The following is an 18789-nucleotide window of genomic DNA, read 5'->3' on the forward strand; positions in this document are numbered from 1 at the left end:
CACTCGCCAGCCGTGAGCCTGGCTTCTGGCTGAGCAGAGCTCCCCCCGTGGGAGTGCACTGACCATCAGGGGGCAGCTCCTGCATTGAGTGTCTGCCCCCTGGTGGTCATTGTGCATCATAGCGACTGGTCGTTCTGGTCATTTCACCGTAAAGGTCGCTTAGGCTTTTATTATATAGACTAGAGGCCCGTTGCAGGAAGATTCCTGCAAGAATAGGGCTTCCTCGGGCCTATTCCTGCAAGAATAGGGCTTCCTGAGGCCGGAGTGAAGCGGAGAAGGGAGCGAAGCTCCCTCCCATCTCCGCTGCCTCACTCCCTCCCTTCTCTGCCGCCTCACTCCCTCCCATCCCCGCTGCCTTGCTCCCTCCTGTCTCTGCTGCCTCGCTCCCTACAATCTCCACTGCCTCGCTCCCTCCTGTCTCTGCCGCTTCGCTCCCTCCCATCTCCATTGCCTCGGCTCCATTCCCTTCTCCACTGCTTCGCTCCCTTCTGCGGTGCCTGGCTTCCTTCTACGCTGTCTTCAGTCTTCGCTCTGAGCCTGTGTATGCAAATTAACCACCATCTTTGTTGGGTTAATTTGCATATCGCTCTGACTGGCTGGTGGGCATAGCAGCAGGATGGTCAATTTGCATGTTTCTCTTTTATTAGTGTAGATTGCATGGGAAGCATTGTAAAATAAGTGATGAAAGAAACTTCTAGGGTGTGTTGCATGGGTAAACAATGGTTGGAAATTACACAAATAGGGCTATGGCAAACCCAAGACAGCCACTTACTTGGTTCTTCAAAGCTCCTTAAACAACCCCATTTTTTGGTTTTTGCATTCCTTCATGCATCATAGTGTGTTTAAGCTGTGTTTAGGAGGAGGAACTTGACAGGGCTGACATTATTGAAAGGAGATATCTTCCACTATTGCCAAGATTTAATAAAGTCACTCCAAGAAAATGAATAGGTAACCACTTCCTTTGACAGTGAGCTCTCTAATTTGCATTCGCTCTGACTGGCTGGGGGGCATAGCAGAGGGGTGGTCAATTTGCATGTTTCTCTTTTATTAGTGTAGATTGCATGGGAAGCATTGTAAAATAAGTGATGAAAGAAACTTCTAGGGTGTGTTGCATGGGTAAACAATGGTTGGAAATTACACAAATAGGGCTATGGCAAACCCAAGACAGCCACTTACTTGGTTCTTCAAAGCTCCTTAAACAACCTTATTTTTTTGGTTTTTGCATTCCTTCATGCATCATAGTGTGTTTAAGCTGTGTTTAGGAGGAGGAACTTGACAGGGCTGACATTATTGAAAGGAGATATCTTCCACTATTGCCAAGATTTAATAAAGTCACTCCAAGAAAATGAATAGGTAACCACTTCCTTTGACAGTGAGCTCTCAGGAGACAAAGACTTTAGATTTTGTTTTTTGGAAAGGATGTCAAATAAAAGGAACTCTTCAACCTCATTAGAAGGGACCTTCTCAGGTGCCTAACTTCAAATGGACATCTACCCTTGTCTCTGACACTCGCCTCCACCTACAACAAACATCAAAGACTTCGCTAGGATGAGAAGCTGCTGGCATCAGAGATGGACAGCTATCCCAAGACAATAAAGCCAGTTTAACTGCTACTGGCAACTTTGAAGAACTGGACTGTCAAAATGGTAAAGCAATCAATCTCTTGATTGGAAAAGGAACCCTACGAGTTGACTTAGGCATATGTAAAGTAAAAAACAATCTCTTTCCTCAATTACATAATTCTGTTTCTACTATGTACACATACATTTTAGGCTATGATAAGCTTCCATTTATTATGTATGGAAATTCTTGGATGTTACACCTGGTTTTGCCACTTGTATAACTGTTAGTTCTGGCAAGCAACTTAAACTTTCTGTGCCTTAGTTCCTTTACCAGCCTAAAAAAAAAGTGCACTTAAATGTCCTGTACAATCCCTTTCAACTCCTAAATTACAGTAATACCTTTTTTCAGGCATTTGCATATTTTATTTACAAGCTATACTCTTAAGACTGAGGCTCAAGCCCAGGCTGCACCTGGTACCAGCCTTGCAACCCTGAGCAAGTAGTCTTACCATCCTGTTTAAAAAAAAAAAAGGATGAAACAGGCCAAAATGGAGTCACTTTTGCTAAGCCATATCACCAAACCAAAACTTAATATCCTAATTGCAGTTTCAGCCTCTCCTGGGAGTGGAATTTTAAACCAATCAGTTTGGGATTTCCTGAACACTACTGAGGTGATCTGCCTGTTAAGACTCCCTGCTGTCTCCCAAGGGAAGGTGTCCTTGCCTGAAATAACCCACTCTTCTAACTTCTTAGTCCCACCCTCTTTCTGCCTATAAAAACCTTTGTACAACTCATCAGAGTGTCCTTCTAGGTGCTAGATGGGATGCTGCCTGATTTATGAATTGCTTAATAAAGCCAACTAGATCTTTAAATTTACTCAGTTGAATTTTTTAACACATCTGGTGACAGCTTCAGAACCAAGTGAACTTCTGATGGCATTCTGGGACAATGAGAAACAGGCACAGCGCCACAAACACAATTTTGAGGTCACTGTCTTTCTCCAAGTATCCTTGGGACATTGGTGAGTGCCTCCGGTTTTTCACACCGCTCTCTGAGTTCAGCTCCAGATCTGAACATCTTTCCTTTCCAGGTCAGGTCAGTTTGAGATGGGAGACAATTCTACAGGATTCCTGGTACCAACAATTAACTAATCACACACAACCTTATTATTCGATGTGACAATAAGATGCAACTCTATCATATGACCTATATATTTATGGTTCAAGACAGGGCATTCACACTTGTTGTATTGGCTGTTGTCAATTTTTTTTTTGACAATCTAAGGAAAAAGGACGCTCTATCCACTGAGCCAAACCAGTTTCGGCTGTTGTCAATTTTTTATTTGACAATCTAAGGAAAAAGAGGTCAGTGCCCCTGACTAAATAGTCAAGTGTTGCATGTTTAAAAATTCTTCCAGCACACCAATTGAAAGTCACTGGGTTAAAGGATTGTGCCTGGAGCCAATTGAGTTAGCAGACTCTTTCACCCAGAGCCAAGCACCTAGCGTTTCAGACTGCAAGGAAAGTAGGATGTATTTTTTACTACAAAAAGGTATGAGAAATGAAACTGCATTTTTGTTAAGTGAGAATAATTTTGTTTAAATTAGAATTTCTGATTACAAAGGATAAACTAAATGTATACAAAAAGCTGAAGAGAGAAAGAGAATTTTACCTTGTGGCTAAAAATTAATTATTGTTAAGGATTTTTTAATTAATTTAATATCAATGGTGTATTTATGTAAAATCAAAACTTAATTTTTTCATCCGCTAAAGGTGTTTTTTTGAGTAATCTGTTGAAAGCAAATTTCTGTGTTTTATATTATCTTAACCAGGTCTTTGATTACTTAAGAAAACTGAATCTTCTCAATAGTAAGAGTTAACTTTCTGTATTTGTCTTTGTAATATTTTATTGTCACTGTGGTAAAATATATAATGAAATACTGTTTCATAATAATCTGTGATCCTTATTTATTTAGTCAAGTGTCCAAACCTTTTGATATTTTTGACAAAACTCCAAAAATCAAATTCTAAATGAAGTCTTTTTTGACTTCAAACTAACTTGGAGATTTCCCAGAGAGCTCCTGAGAGACAGAAGGGAAACTTGCAAGATGAAGAAAACTTTGGTCTAGGTCCAGAGTGGCTGATAATGGGCAGCATTCCACCTCTGACCCAATGAAGGACCAGCAGACTCTTTCAACAAAAGAACATAAGGCTTAGAGTGTTCAAACCCCAGCTCTGAGCATAACTCAGTGAGTGACCTTGAACAAGTACAGCTTAGCAGAGTCATTTCTTTAGGTCTAAGTATATAGTTATTTATTACACTTATTACACTCAGCCTTGTGATGGTTATGTGAGATTTTGTGAACATGCCTGACACGTGATAGAGTCTCGACAAGTGACCCTGAATCTCCCTCTGAGGAAGCCACACAGAGAGAGAAGCTATTCCTAGTTGCCCTGAGCTCCAGGCTTAGTGCAGTATTCCTGCTGGGACCACCACATGAACAGAGGTGCCCTAGCTAGTGAGGTTTAACAGCCACATTCCATTTTTGACCCATGAGAGCATTTGGCATTAATCAAAGCTATAAAATATCTCTTGAGGCATTACATGCTCAACTTATCGGTTTGTTTGCCTCAAATTTTCATTTCTAATTAAAAAGTACAACTTGTTTGTTCCAATTACAACTGGTCTTGGTGTCCACTTAATTACCCTGTTGGCAAGCAAATGAGATCCTTCTATTAGGTTGAAGTTTCTTTTGAGAACAGTCGATTACTATCTGCCACAAAACTGAACACACGTATCTAATCATGAATTTTTTTTTGAAAACAGGCTAATACACCTATGCTGAAAATTCAACATGAGTCAGTCATTTTCTCTTTGATAGAGAACTATGTGGGTTTAAAACTTAAAAACTAAAGTTACCCAACTATCCTATGTTACAGAGTTGAAGAACACAGGTACTAAATATCTGTTTTCAAAGGTGAGTGAGTAATGGTGTGGAGATGTGAAGCAATTAAAATTCAATCATCCTCCTCATATTGAGGATGGAGCATTGAGAAAAGTTGTGTCACCATAGTCACTGCTCTGTGGTCAGTGCTCTACGCTATGTGGACTTGTAGTTGGCTTCCAGCTCCCACATCCTCATGCTAGTTTTATACACACCAAGGCTCTTCGAGTTTTCAGTTGCTACACAGTAGGGCAGACACCAATTGTTTAGTTTTCCTTGTTAATGAGGATAGCCACCAAGAATTCCTTTTCCCTCCTTCCATACACTTAAAATTACTACAGAGACACAGAACTTTCTTCTGTTTATTAGGTCACTAGAGGCCCAGGGCACAAAATTCATGCACGGGAGGGGAGGAGTCCCTCAGCCCGCCTGCACCCTCTCCAATCCAGGACCCCTTGGGGGATATCCCCTGTGGGATCAGGCCTAAACCGGCAGTTGGGACATCCCTCTCACAATCTGGAAGCGCTGGCTCCTAACCGTTCACCTGCCTGCCTGCCTGATCGCCCCTAACCGCCTCTGCTTGCCGGCCTGATGCCCCTAACTACTCCCCTGCCGACCTGATCACTCCTAACTGCCCTCCCCTGCTGGCCTGATTGCCCACAACTGCCCTCCCCTGTTGGCCTGATTGCCCCCTAACTGCTCTCCCCTGCCGGCCTGATCACCCCTAACCGCCTCTGCCTCAGCCCCTGCCACCATGGCTTTGTCCGGAAGGACATCCCGAAGATGTCTGGTCTAATTAGCATATTACCCTTTCATTAGTATAGATAACTTCAACATATGCATATAAAGCTGTAGTTCAAAGCAAAACACATCAACTCTTTCCTCCATCAACAGATGGCATTGGTATTATTTAATTATTCTGAGGTTTGCTGAGTTTGTGCTTATTTGTTAAGTGATTAATGACTATGAATACCAGAATGTCTTCTAAGTACAAAATGTGAATAGTAATTGTGGCATCAAAGCAGAGAATTTTAAAGATTAAAATGGTGAGAAAATAAATTACTTATATGAAACCACCAGTAGAATAAAAAGATCTAGGGTGTCCTGGCCAGTGTGGCTCAGTTGATGAGCGTCATCCCGTGCACCAAAGGGTTACCAGTTCGATTCCCAGTGCAGGAGGCAGCTGATTGATGTTCCACTCTCACAATGATGTTTCTCTTTCCCCCTCTCCCTTCCTCTCTCTCTAAAAATCAATAAAAAATATTTTTTAAAATGTTTTTAATTGATTTCAGAGAGAGAGAGAGATAAGAGAAACATCGATGAGAGAGAAACAGATTGGCTGCCTCCTGCACACCCCCTACTAGGGATCGAGCCCGCAGCCCAGGCATGTGCCTTGACTGGGAATCGAACTGGTAACCACTTGATTCTTGGGTCGACACTCAACCACTGAGCCAATCCGGATAAATTGAGGGGCAAGCTGATATTCAGGGATCAGGGTGAAAAGGAGCCAGCCAAGAAACTAAGAAGGAATGATGTATCATCTCATTTCCAATGGAGAGGTAGGAGGAAAACTAAGAGAATGTTGAGCTTCTGGAAGCTAATGAAAAACTGGAGGAGGAGCCATAGCAACGTAACCCAGAAAACTAAACAAACTCTTAGGCAGAAGGGGCACATCATAAAAACTGAAGCAGCTGCTAAATAACCTTAGAAATGGTTATTTAGAAAGCCAGGTCTCATCTGAACTGATCTGTAAGATCTGTACCCTCACGATGGAGACTGTAAGTGGGTAGGCCTAAGAGATCATTTGAAGCTTCCAGGGAGCAATATGACGCTTTATTTTTAAAAGTGACACTGAAAGATAAGACCTCCAACTTTGCTTTGAGAGCAAGAATGCCATAAAGCATACATAGTCCCCTCTCAAATCATCATGAATAGACTAATAAACAAGATCTTAGGATTAACATAACCACAAGAGCACTTCATTCTGAATCTTTAAAAAGACCTAGATAGGTAAATTAGTTCCCTAGTTGATTAAGGATCTGGTTTTAACCCAATTCCAATCCTGTGAAGTTTTTAACTAACCACTGTTCCAAATGGATACCACTTTCTCCTTTGATTCTATCGCCCCTAAAAGTACTCAATCGGCAACCACTTTGTCTTAAAATCACTCTCATATTTATACCAGAACTGGATAGGAGCTTTGCATATGTTTTCCCTAATCCTTACAACAACTTTGCAAAGTTGGGTTTATCCCTATTTTATAGGTGAAGAGACTAATGCTTAGAGAGGTCACCCAAGGTTGTCCAACTAACAAAGAACAAAACCAGGATTCAAACTCGGCTCTGAATTGATTCAAACTCAAATCTGTCTCACTTCAGAGCCTTTACCTTTACCCACCCCACAATACTGCATCTAAGTAGTACACCAATTATCGGTCCCTCTCTCTGTGGACCCCCAGGCAAGTTTTCAAATCTCTCAGTGCCTCAGTCTTCTCATCCATGAAATAAGGATGATACATCAGAGCAAGTGCATTGTTTTTGAAGATTAAATAAGATAATGTATGTAAACGTCCTTTATAAGCTATAATGGTTTTTATTACATTACTAGATTTTATGTTCCTTCAGGACAGGTTCTTATGCCTTACATATCTATGCCCTTCAACACCCAAAAAGTGTTTAATATGAATTGAACAACATCTACTGGTCTTTGGAAAGATTTGAGACACCTTTTCCCACTCTGAGGAGGAAAGAGGTGTCCCATTCCAGGAAGTCTGGATTAACTGTCCTTAATTCAAACCTTAAATTATAACAGGTCGACAACTCAGTGCACCCATCAAACACGAGTTTCAAACACCTACATAGTATTTAACTGTCTGGTGTTTGCTCTCCAACGTGGCTTTCAGTGCCATAACAGTTCGACAGAGAAAATCCCAAATATCAACACCTTTTCTAAGAAAACATGCCTAAAGGAGGAAAAGCAGGAAAGAGGCCTGGCTTGTTATCAGAGTCGGAAAAAACCTCACTGCTCCTGTACTACCTGATTTATTGCCTCCTGGTGAACACAGTGTCTGTAACACCGTCTCACTCATCACTCACTACTAAGAAATTTGTTTAAGGAAGTGACCATAACATATTTATTAAGTTTTATTAGGCACACTCATTTCCCCCCAGTAAGATGAGCATATCTGCCCTGGCCCATGTTTCTCAGTGGATAGAGTTGGCCTGTGCACTGAAGGGTCTTGGGTTCGATTCCTGGTCAAGGGCACATACCTGGGTTACAGGTTCGATCCCCACCCCAGTCAGAGTGCGTGCAGGAGATAATCAATGTGTCTCTCTCACATCAATGTCTCTCTCCCTTCCCTTCCACTCTCTCTAAAAATCAATGGGAAAAATATCCTTGGTGAGGATTAACAACAACAACAAAAAATAAGATGGGCATATCTGGTGGTATACCCAGGGAAGTGGCCCATTGTGCTCCAAAATAAGGCTATTCTAGATTTGCCACCAGGTAAGCACAGTGGAAGGGAACCAAACCGTGCTTTGCGGTTATATGATTCTTAGGAAGTTACATAACATAATTTCTTTTCTTTTTTATTCTAATTTCAGGGTATGTTTATTAAAGCTGGGGATAATGAAACAAGGAAGGACTTAGGATAGAAGAAGCAACAGGAGAAAGGGTAGGTGAGTGCTTTGGCTCACTGAGAAGTCGGAAAGAAAGGGGGCCTTGAAGACAGGTTCAGGGGGTAAGCCCGGAAGGAGCTGTCGCTGCCCACTGCTCCCCTGGTTGCAAGTCTCCTGGGGTCCCTTAGAGGTTAGGAGATCTGTGCCTGTGGGAGAAGAAGAGGGGAACGGGAAAGATGCAGGAGTGCTCCAGGGAGGGAGAGAACGGCAACATCTTTGTTAACAATGGGTCTGTTTTCCAGTCGCAAAACATAGGCTAATATTATTTATTCTGCCACAGATTTCTTGTGATCAAATGAAATAGTGTATGTTAAATTAATTTACAAATTATAAAAATATTACCAGAAATAACTAGACAATCACCTGCTACTTGTGCTTTGATAAATGTTTGGTATAGCAAAGCTGGGAGACTGATTTCTCTGGGTGTGTTCACCTTATAGTCCCAAAGAGAATTATTTAAAAAACTCTACTCATCTTTGAAAAGAACATAACAAATGTTATCTTAATAAGAGAAGCCATGGAAGAGGGAGTTGGTAAAGCTGATCCTTCCACAATGGATCTGTAGTCCAACAACAAAAATATAGTTGCCAATGGTTCGGATATGCCTTCCTAAAAAATGTGCAATGGATCATTAGATCAAGATGTAGCCACATAATGCATATGTGACAGGGGTCACATACTAGCTCATTTTACCCAGTACCCCAGTCACTAAAAAATGCCAAGTGGCTCACAGTACTAAAAACTAGTTCTTCTTGTCTCCCCTGTGGTCATCCCAGATGCTTCCCCAACACCTCTGGCAAAAAAAGAACAAGGGGAAATGAGAAATGAAAGTATACTTGGATCCAGGACGTTCCTGCCATCTCTCTTCATGTTTCCTTAATCTAATTCCTATGAACTGGGCATAGGAACCCACAGTGTTGAATATAATTTACCAGATGACCCCTTGTGCCCAGTAATTTTTTGACCTATGTTACAAACTTTCACTAAAACTTTAAAGAAAAATCGCAGGAATGTCCAAAAGTAGACTAAAAGCTGGATAGGATTCCGGTTCACACACATAGTATGCATACAAAAGAAAAATTTATCTTAGTATCATTTTTGTTTGTCAAGTATGTTGACCTATAAATACACTTTCAGCCACAACAGTAAGAAAAAAGGAAAAACACATTAATAAGCATCTTAGAGCAAAATCTGCCAGGGGCAAATATTTTAGACACTGCTTATTCTTGGTTCAGTAGAAATAGAGGTAAGCAATATAAATTGCTGGAGCACTTGAAATCCTAATTTCCTATGAAACCCTTCCCTCTCCTCTCATTGGGAACTTGCTAACATTTCTTAAATAATCAATCCCAGAAGTATCCCACAAGTGAATGTCAGGCTTCTTTGTGTCAAGGCCACTGGCTTTTCCTATTTACCTAATTTCCACACCCTGTTTCAAAAAGAATTTATTGATGTTGGCAAAAACCACTGCACCATCTTTGCCACTGATTATGATCTGCAAGCCACTTGAAGCAACAGTGACCCATCAAGTTTTGAAGTTGTTCTTGTTTGTTTAGGTTTAGTGATGTTTAAAGTATCAAAGCACACCATTAAACATTTCCCCTCTTTAATGATCTGATAGCTCTGTTGTCTTAAAAGACCTGAATTGTGATCACCAGAGATTTTAAGGCCAACTTCAACCTGATCTATTTTGCTCTTCTAGGTTTTCCTGTGTGAAATAATACCTGTTACCAGCAAAGCCAAGGAAGCATACTCACCAAATGAACATAAGGCACAAAGTATCCAAAAAGTGCAAGCGGGATTCCAACTGCCCACACTGCGTACGCTGTCACCTTGAAGATGGCAAAATTGAAAATTTTTTTGGGAGGACTGAACTTTCTCCTGGAAAAGAGGGAGGATCTGTTGCCTCCTTTGACTCCACTCTCTTTAGCTCTGACACTGGGCACAAGAGGTCGGTAAGTAAAGCCAGCCAGAAAGAGAACAAACATGAAGATGCAGAGGATTCTCAGCGTGTAAAAGAGGTCCAAATTTTCGGTCAGAACCCTTAAAAGGAGAGGCAGCAAAATTGTGAAGAGACTGCTGCCAGCGGTGACAATGCCATTCACCAGTCCGAGGCGCTTCTTGAAATAGTGTCCCAAAATGACCAAGGAAGGCTGGTACGCAAAGGAGCAGCCACTGGCAAATATGATTCCATAGGTAAGGTACAGAGGTTCGATGGAACTGTGTGAAGACGAAAAAAATGGAAAGCAGCTTTCATTATTTTTATCACGTGCTTTGGTAGAATAAAACCTTAGCAAGCAAGTTGGTTTTAGTGAATCAGTGTATTTTCTACAAATAAAATGTAACTAAAGGCAGACAGGTAAAAAACTTAGTAAACCAAGAATGTGGCACTAAACATATTTTAACTTAATCTGAATGGGTGATATAAATGCCTCAAGTATGTGAAAGATGACCGCTAAGGTCATCGGTGATTTTGTTCCTCCTTCTCTTCCCATGGATTTCCCGTGAATCCTGCAGCACTGGGTAAAAGCTGTGTGCTCTCCACACTCATACAGGACGGGTCTCAGTGAAACCGACAGCGTTAAAACTAACACAAAAACAACTTAGTCTCAGTAAATGTTTTAACTATGAAAACCCATTATTTTATGGAGTTTTCCCGGGCACAAAGGAAAAGGCTGTATTTTATATTTCCTCCCCAAGGTTATGTCAGGAACATCTGCACAGAAGAGCAGTTGTGTCTCATTTTTGTTGGCCTCAGGGCTGCAGACCAACCTTCGCCCTGTACTGCACTGTTCTCGGTGTTATGCAAGATAGCAAGAAGTCATATTCTCATTGCAGAAAGATCAAATGAAGCATGTTCCCAGTTTGTAAGCTTTAAGGCCACATACGTCTCAAAGAAATAATAAAGGATTCAGAATTTTATAGTTTAACCAAGTAACTTAATTATATATTTCTTATAAAAACAAAGGAGCATATCATTACATTCTTTGAAATAATTAAGGAGAAAAAGAAAACAATATGTTTTCCTTTGACATGTCCAATTCAAAAGGCTATTTATCAAATAATGAAGGCAAACTATTTAATAGAAATTAAGATAAAGTTGGTTAATAATTAAATTTTGGACAATACTAGTCTAGCAATATGCTGAGGTAGGCACAGGAACTCTAGAATCTGATAAAAATTAAGCATGTTTGCAAACCTCTCAGATGCCCTTTTCCCTCTATTAATCCACAACTAGCACCATCTTTTAATCAGGTTCCAGAGTCACTCCCAGATTAACTTGACCTCACCCTCATCATCCATTACTTTATCTCCACTCTTCATTCAATAAACATATATTCAGCAGCTACTGTGTTCCAGGTACTTGGTGAAAAACAATATTTAAAATGTGGTTATGCCCTACTCATAGTCTGCTTAGTAAAACAAGATATCTATCCCATATACTACAGAACAAAATATAAATATTTCATTTATTCTGCATCAATTTTTCCATAGAAATAGTTTTCCAGTTAACTGCAACTTACTTCTTAAGGCACTACTTTATTTTTTTATTTATAATTTTATTTTTATTTAATTTTAAAGGAAGAATCTAAATCTATTATACATTTCTCTGCTTTCTTCAAGGTGTATATTAAAAATGGTATTCACCAGGGGAGGCTGGAAGGAGTGGTGGTAAGAGATCAACCAAAGGACTTGTATGCATGCATATATGCATAATCAATAGACACAGACAGTATGGGGGTGAGGGCCTGTGCTGGGGGGTGGGAGAGGACAATGGGGGGAAAGGAGAATTATGTAATACTTTCAACAATAACGAATTGGCTGGCACCATCTAGTTTTCCAGATGACCTAATAAATTCATAATTCTTTAACAAAACAAAAAAAACAATAAAGAATTTAAATTTAAAAAAAATGGTATTGAACAACACAGTATCATCATGAACATCAATTGCTATATGATTATACCACAGTACTGTAGAGCTGCCAGCTGGAAGACCAGGGAGCCATGGATATAAACTGAAAACATTCTTTTGGACATCATTTTAAATACTAAATACTTCCTATCTCTCCCACAAAGTCAAGTACATAAGCTTTGTAATGGCATTTTCACTGCCACTGAGTCCTTTACATTTACTTCTAAATTTTCACCTCGGTAACAAATCGGTCAAATTGTTGAAAGTTTGACAACTGAGTAAGTGCAGTGTAAGTCAGTAAGATGCCAGTCCTGTGTGTAAAAAGGATTCAGAGAAGGGACACTGACGTGCCCTGGGATTGCTGGAGAAGGTTTTCCTAAGAAGGTAGAACTTGAACTATAGGAAAAGTGGGTCCACTGTTCAACACTTGGAACTTATACCACATTTCCCCTTGCTCCGGCGTGTTGCTCTAAAAGCTCAGTATCTTTTGCCAGGCCGGTGTGGCTCAGTGGTTGAGCGTTGACCCATGAACCAGGAGGTCATGGTTTGATTCCAGATCAGGGCACATGCCTCGGTTATAGACTTGCTCCCCAGTAGGGAGCATGCAGGAGGCAGCTGAACAATGATTCTCTCTCATCATTGATGTTTCTATCTCTCTCTCCCTCTCCCTTCCTCTCTCTCTGAAATGAAAAAAAAATAATAATTTTTTTTAAAACATATTTTTCAAATAAATAAAAGTTTGGTATCTTTTGACCAGTGGAACTGAGTGGAAAATATGAGAACATTACATGTAGCAAATATGGTTTCAAGACATTTTGTTGAGTCACAATGTAAAACACATTTCATAACTTTTACTTCTCAATCATCAAAAGTTTGAAAAACATTGCTTGCTGTAAGTAGGTTTGTATATATGTTTTTTGTCTACCAAATAAGGTAATAAGTTACATGGGTTTTCTACCGGCTGGTCATCTCTCCACCAAAGCCTGATTGTTAATATATTCAAGTGCTTTACCCACACGTACTGGCAATGGGTACCTGGAAGCTTCCAGATCAAAACAGGTATCTGACAAGTTGGTAATAGCACAATATTGTATTATTGCTAAAAAACAAAAACTGCAATTATCCCTGGCTGGTGTGGCTCGGTTGGTTGGAATGTCATCCCATGCACCAGAAGGTCATGGGTTCAATTCCCGGTGAGGGCACATACCTAGCTTGTGGGTTTGAGCCTGAGTTAGGGAGGCAACAGATCGATGTATCTCTCTCACATCTATGTTTCTCTCTCTCCCTCTCTCCCTTTCTCCCTCTATATAAAACAAAAAAAAGTTAGAACTTCCTTTAAAAACAAAAAAGTGAAAGTAATTACCTAAGCAGAATCTTATTTCAAACAAAATTGTTTTGTTTCTTTAAAAGACAACTTTAGAAGGGAAAAAGTCATAAAGGCACTATAAAGATGGCATATATATTTTCTATCAAGGCATAAAAATAATTGTCTAGAATCCAAATAAAATTTCTAGCCCTAGCTGGTTTGGCTTAGTGAATAGTGTCGGCCTGAGGTCTGAAGGGCCCCGGGTTTGATTCTGGTCAAGGCCACGTACCTCAGTTAGAAGCTTGATCCCCAGACCTGGTCGGGGAGCAAATAGGAGGCAACCAATTGACATGTCTCTCTCACATCAATATTTCGTTATCTATCTCTCCCCCTCCCATTCTCTCAAAAAAAATTTTTTTCTAAGTTAGGTGAAAGAAAGAGGCTCATTTTAGAGATGAGGAAGGGGTATAGGTAGGGTGGGTGGGGGTAAAATTAGTAAACCAAGGATTCTGTTGATTAAATCCAGAATATTTAAAAACCATCAGGGCAACAAATGTAAGTGTGTGTTTTTTTTCTAATGATTCAATAATGCTTTTCAACTAGTGATGAAGATAGCTAGGTAAGGGAAAGAGGCAAAAAATTAGGATTAAACCACTAAAGTAGACATAAGATGGAAATCATTTTACGAGGTTTTCTTGTTAATCACCTGTTAGCTAGAGCAATATATTAAGCCAGTGTTTCTTTAACCAGGCATTATTCTGACAATGCAAAGGGATTTACTAGTAGAGTTGGGACTGGAGGGAGAAGTGCTTCACACAGTAATATGCCCATTAGCTCTTCGCAGTTAGTTCCTCTTCATTTGTATGAACTATATCTTTAACAGACACAGGCAAAATGTACTGATATTTTTTTTCTTTTAAGCTGCATTTGACCACTTCATTTTGCCATAATCTTTTTTTAATTTTAGCGTATTCTTTTTTTAAAAAAATGCACACAGGAATTCTCTACCTGGGTTGAAATAAATAACAAAGTTTTTTTTCATTAATAAAAATATTTCATATCAAGCCTATGAACAACTGCTTCAACATACCACTTATTGTACCCTTCGGGCCTCAGACTGAGCTGACCTTCAACTAATGCTATTGCTTTTGCCAACTCATTGTATGAGTTCTTTTAGGATTGTTATGTGATTAGAAAAAAACAAAAGGAGAAACATTTTTCTTGCTCCAGGGAACATATACTGGTAAATCCTGATTAATGTCTGTTAGGCACTATAAGCAAAAACACTCAATTTCTCAAGCTCTGATTTGCTGCTATGGGTAACAATGAGAAAGTCATATTGCTTACAGTTTAAGCAACAAAAAGGAAGATGTTTTCTTGTAAACAGCAAAGTTTCTGAAAGGAAAATTTTAAGGTACCTAACAGTTCTCGAAAAGCAACATGAAGAAACCAAGTCCTTACCTTACAAAAGAACTGGACATGAGTCCAATGAATCCAATAGCAGCACCCACAACAGCTGTTTTCCGACAACCAAATATGTCTGTGAAGATGCTGACTATTGGGCAGCAAAAGAAAATCATCCCCATGGAGAGAGAACTTACCCATGCTGTAAAGAGAGAGAAAAATAAAGGGATATTACGACATGGTAAATTACATTTGCACTTATTCCACAAGTTATAATACATATTAGGAAAATAACAGTCAAAAACTGGAAAGAATCCAAATGTCCAGAAATAAGTGACTGGATAAACAAATTATGCTGTATTCATATAATAGAATACTACTCAGCAATAAATAAGAATGAACTATTGATAAATACAGCAACATGGATGAAAACCAAAATAATCATGCTAAGTGAAAGAAGTCAGACCACAAAGGAGTCTATAAAGTATGATTCCATTTATGTAAAATTCTAAAAAATACAAATTAATTTATAGTGCCAGAAGTATATCAGTGTTTACCTGGTTGGGAGCAGTGGGGAGGGAGAAGGGAGGAGGAAGCTGGAGGAAGGAATTACCAACTGGCACAAAGAAACTTTTAAGGGTAATGGTATGTTCATTATCTTCAGTGTAGTAGTGGTTTCACTGGCTTACTAGTATATACATATGACAAAACTCACCAAATTACATACATACCTTAAAAATGCTAAACAGTTTATTACGTCAATTATACCTCAATAATGCTGATAAAACAAGAAATGAATCTATATGGAAGATTTCAACAGCAACAAAAAATAATGTCATAAAAAACAAACACACAAAATAAAACAGAGAACTACAGGGAGAACTAGACAAATCCACAATTGTAGTTGTATATTTTAGCACATCTCTCTCAGTAATTAATAGAACCAGAAGACACGCCCCCCCCCACAAAAAAAATCAATAAAATATACAAGTCTGGATGACACTATCAATCATCTTAACCTATTAACATATATAGAACTCAATATCCAATAATTGCAGAAAATTGTTTGCTCTGCCAGGGAAATCATTAATCACTGATGAGAGTGGGGTGGGGACAGATGCAGGAGAGAACTAATCTCTCTGGAATGCCTTCTTTTCCATGGGAAGGACCTGCACAGAACTGTCTTAGATCTTTAGGCAGCCCTGCAAGGTATATTATCCTCTCATCTTAAATATGGGGGAAAAGATTAGAGATGTTAAATAAGCAACTTGCCAAGGTTATGCAACTTTAGTGGGATTCAAACTAAACATTCAAGGTGTAAACAGGAATAAGAAGATATACCGAAGAGTCCTTCATCAAAAAACATCCACCATGAGTACCCACAGGCAAGCACCATGGCATATATATATATAATATTTTTTAAATTTATTTCAGAGAAAAGAAAGGAAAGGGAGAGAGGGATGGAAACATTAGTGATGACAGAATCATTGATGAATCGGCTGCCTCTTGCCCGCCCCCAACAGGGGATGGAACCCGCAACCCAGACATGTGCCCTGACTGAGAATCGAACCAATAACCTCCTGGCTCATAGGTCAATGCTCTACCACTGAGCCAAGATGACACAGTGAATTCACACTTCCATGCTACCTCATTAAAATTTACAACTTCTATGCCTCAGAAGACCCTAGGACAGGGGTGGGCAAACTTTTTGACTCGAGGGCCACAATGGGTTCTTAAACTGGACCGGAGGGCTGGAACAAAAGCATGGATGGAGTGTTTGTGTGAACTAATATAAATTCAAAGTAAACATCATTAAATAAAAGGGTAAATTTTTTTTTTAGTTTTATTCATTTCAAACGGGCCGGATCCGGCCCACGGGCCGTAGTTTGCCCACGGCTGCCCTAGGACCAAAGCACAAAAAGAGAAGCCATAGAAAAGGAGATCATTGCAGGGCATAGAACTAGCAACTTATTACCATCTTGCATTTATAAAGAGAGCCTATAATCAAGAAGGAAAAGACAACCCAACAGAAACATGGGCAAAAGAGTTGGGAGGAAAGAGACAGAAGAGAAAAACCAATGGCCAACTGACGTTTACAAAGGTGCTCATTAGTCATCAGAAAAATGCAAATTAAAAGAATAAATCACCATAATTTGGCAAAAATTAAGAAGTCTGACCTTAACAAATTTTAGTGAGGCTAAATGGAAACTCTTATGCATACCACATAAACTGAAATAACCATCGTGAACAGCAATTTGGTAACATCTAGGAAAAGCCAAAGATGTGCAAACTTCATATTCTACCACTTCTACTTCCAGGAATGTACTCCAGAGAAACTTCACACATGTGCACAGGAGACATAAATAAGAATGTTCACTGAAGTGCTGTTTGTAACAGTAAAAAACTAGAAACAGCCTGGCTGTACGGCTCAGTAGTTGAGCATCAACTATGAACCAGGAGGTCACGGTTCTATTCCCGTTCAGGGCACATGCCTGGTTTGTGAGCTCACTCCCCAGCAGGGGGCATGCAGGAGGCAGCGGATTAATGATTCTCTCTCATCATTGATGCTTCTATCTCTCTCTCCCTCTCCTTTTCTCTTTGAAGTCAATAAAAATATTTTTTTAAACAAAGAAAGAAAAAAGCAGTCTTATGCTTATAACTAGCTTTGCCTGAGCTAGAAATCTATTTTAATGAACCCAGCCAGAACATCCAGTCCTGAAAACATAAAGACAACTATCCTTCCTTTACAATGAAAATATCTGCAATGTGAAGGGGAAATGGAGGGTTAAAGTAATTGCTACAGAGCAAACTAGAGAAGAAGGGCCCTGACTATGAACAGGCGGCTTCGCCAAGCAGTATCATTTCTGCCAAAGAAGGTAAACATCAAGCCAGCCTATGTGGAGAAAGACATGTATTTCAAAAAAGTCCTTTTGTTAGATCTTGAAGAATTTAAAAGTAATTTAAATCATAAAGCTTTATGTTGCCATTTAATACTTAATAGCAGCATGTGTTATTTAAAAAGTAAAAAGGAATATTAATACCTCACAGAGCTTAGAGTATTAAAGCTGTCATTCTGGACAGCTTATACTGTCCCCATTCCCTTCAAGAGGAGAGAAAGAACTGTGTACTCCAAGCATGTCAAACTCAAAGGCTAACACGGGCCAAATAAACAAGGTTTAAGTTCATGTGGGCCACAAAAAAAACAAAAGCTTCGATTTTCATAGAAATGTAGGTTTATTTCGATAGAGACATGCTGAATACAAAGGGCTGAAATAAATAATTGTTAACATAAAATAATAGAACATTTTAATAAAAATATTTTTTTCTTGAACATTAACTTACCAGACACTGAATAACTGCACAAATTAATAAGTGTAACACAAATAAACCTATTTTTCTTGTTCTCTGAAAGCAAAATATTTCCTGATGCACACGCCAAACAAGTCAGTACAAGACTAATGACGTGGCAATCAGCTGCTAAAATATTTGCTGCTAGGATTAGTGGAGAGAAATGGTACGTCTGTGCGTAAGGCAAATGAATGCAATACGATTATAGTAATCAGTCATTAGTGAACGTTGTAGTTTGTTATTAATAACTAGTGGCCTGGTGCACGGATTTGTGCACATTGAAAGGAAATTAATTAGAAGAAATATTTTAATATCACTATTCTCCCTTTCTCCATAATAAAAGTGTCAACCAAATTCACGATCGACAATGACAGATCGAAACACACACGTGCGATTGGCACCAGCGAGAGCTTAGTATGTATCGCACACGTCAACTTAGCCTTTTATAGATATAGACTAAACCTGCTTGATTAGACCTGCTTTCTGATGTAGCTAAACTTTTTCCAACCCAGTGACGCACCCCAACTTCTCTTTCAGGTAATTGTTAGCAACACAGCAGTAAATATCAACATGAAGCAGACTATTATTGTAGATCACGCAGGGAGAACAAAGGGTAAAACATTTAACTGCA

The 18789-nt window shown here is 39.4% G+C and overlaps 1 protein-coding gene across 1 annotated transcript in view; it reads right to left on the bottom strand.

The window, feature by feature from the left end:
* The window catches only part of SLC16A10 (solute carrier family 16 (aromatic amino acid transporter), member 10), a gene marked incomplete at its 5' end in the record, with an annotated part of 75118 nt that overhangs the window by 17569 nt on the left and 38760 nt on the right, over positions 1–18789 (bottom strand). Inside the window, 2 exons of the mRNA XM_014531272.1 lie at positions 9944–10406; positions 14868–15012. Of these exons, the coding sequence (XP_014386758.1) occupies positions 9944–10406; positions 14868–15012 (608 nt within the window). The remainder of the gene's footprint in view (positions 1–9943; positions 10407–14867; positions 15013–18789) is intronic.

The sequence above is a fragment of the Myotis brandtii genome, unplaced genomic scaffold (assembly GCF_000412655.1).
Source record: "Myotis brandtii unplaced genomic scaffold, ASM41265v1 scaffold8, whole genome shotgun sequence".
Lineage (NCBI taxonomy): Eukaryota > Metazoa > Chordata > Mammalia > Chiroptera > Vespertilionidae > Myotis > Myotis brandtii.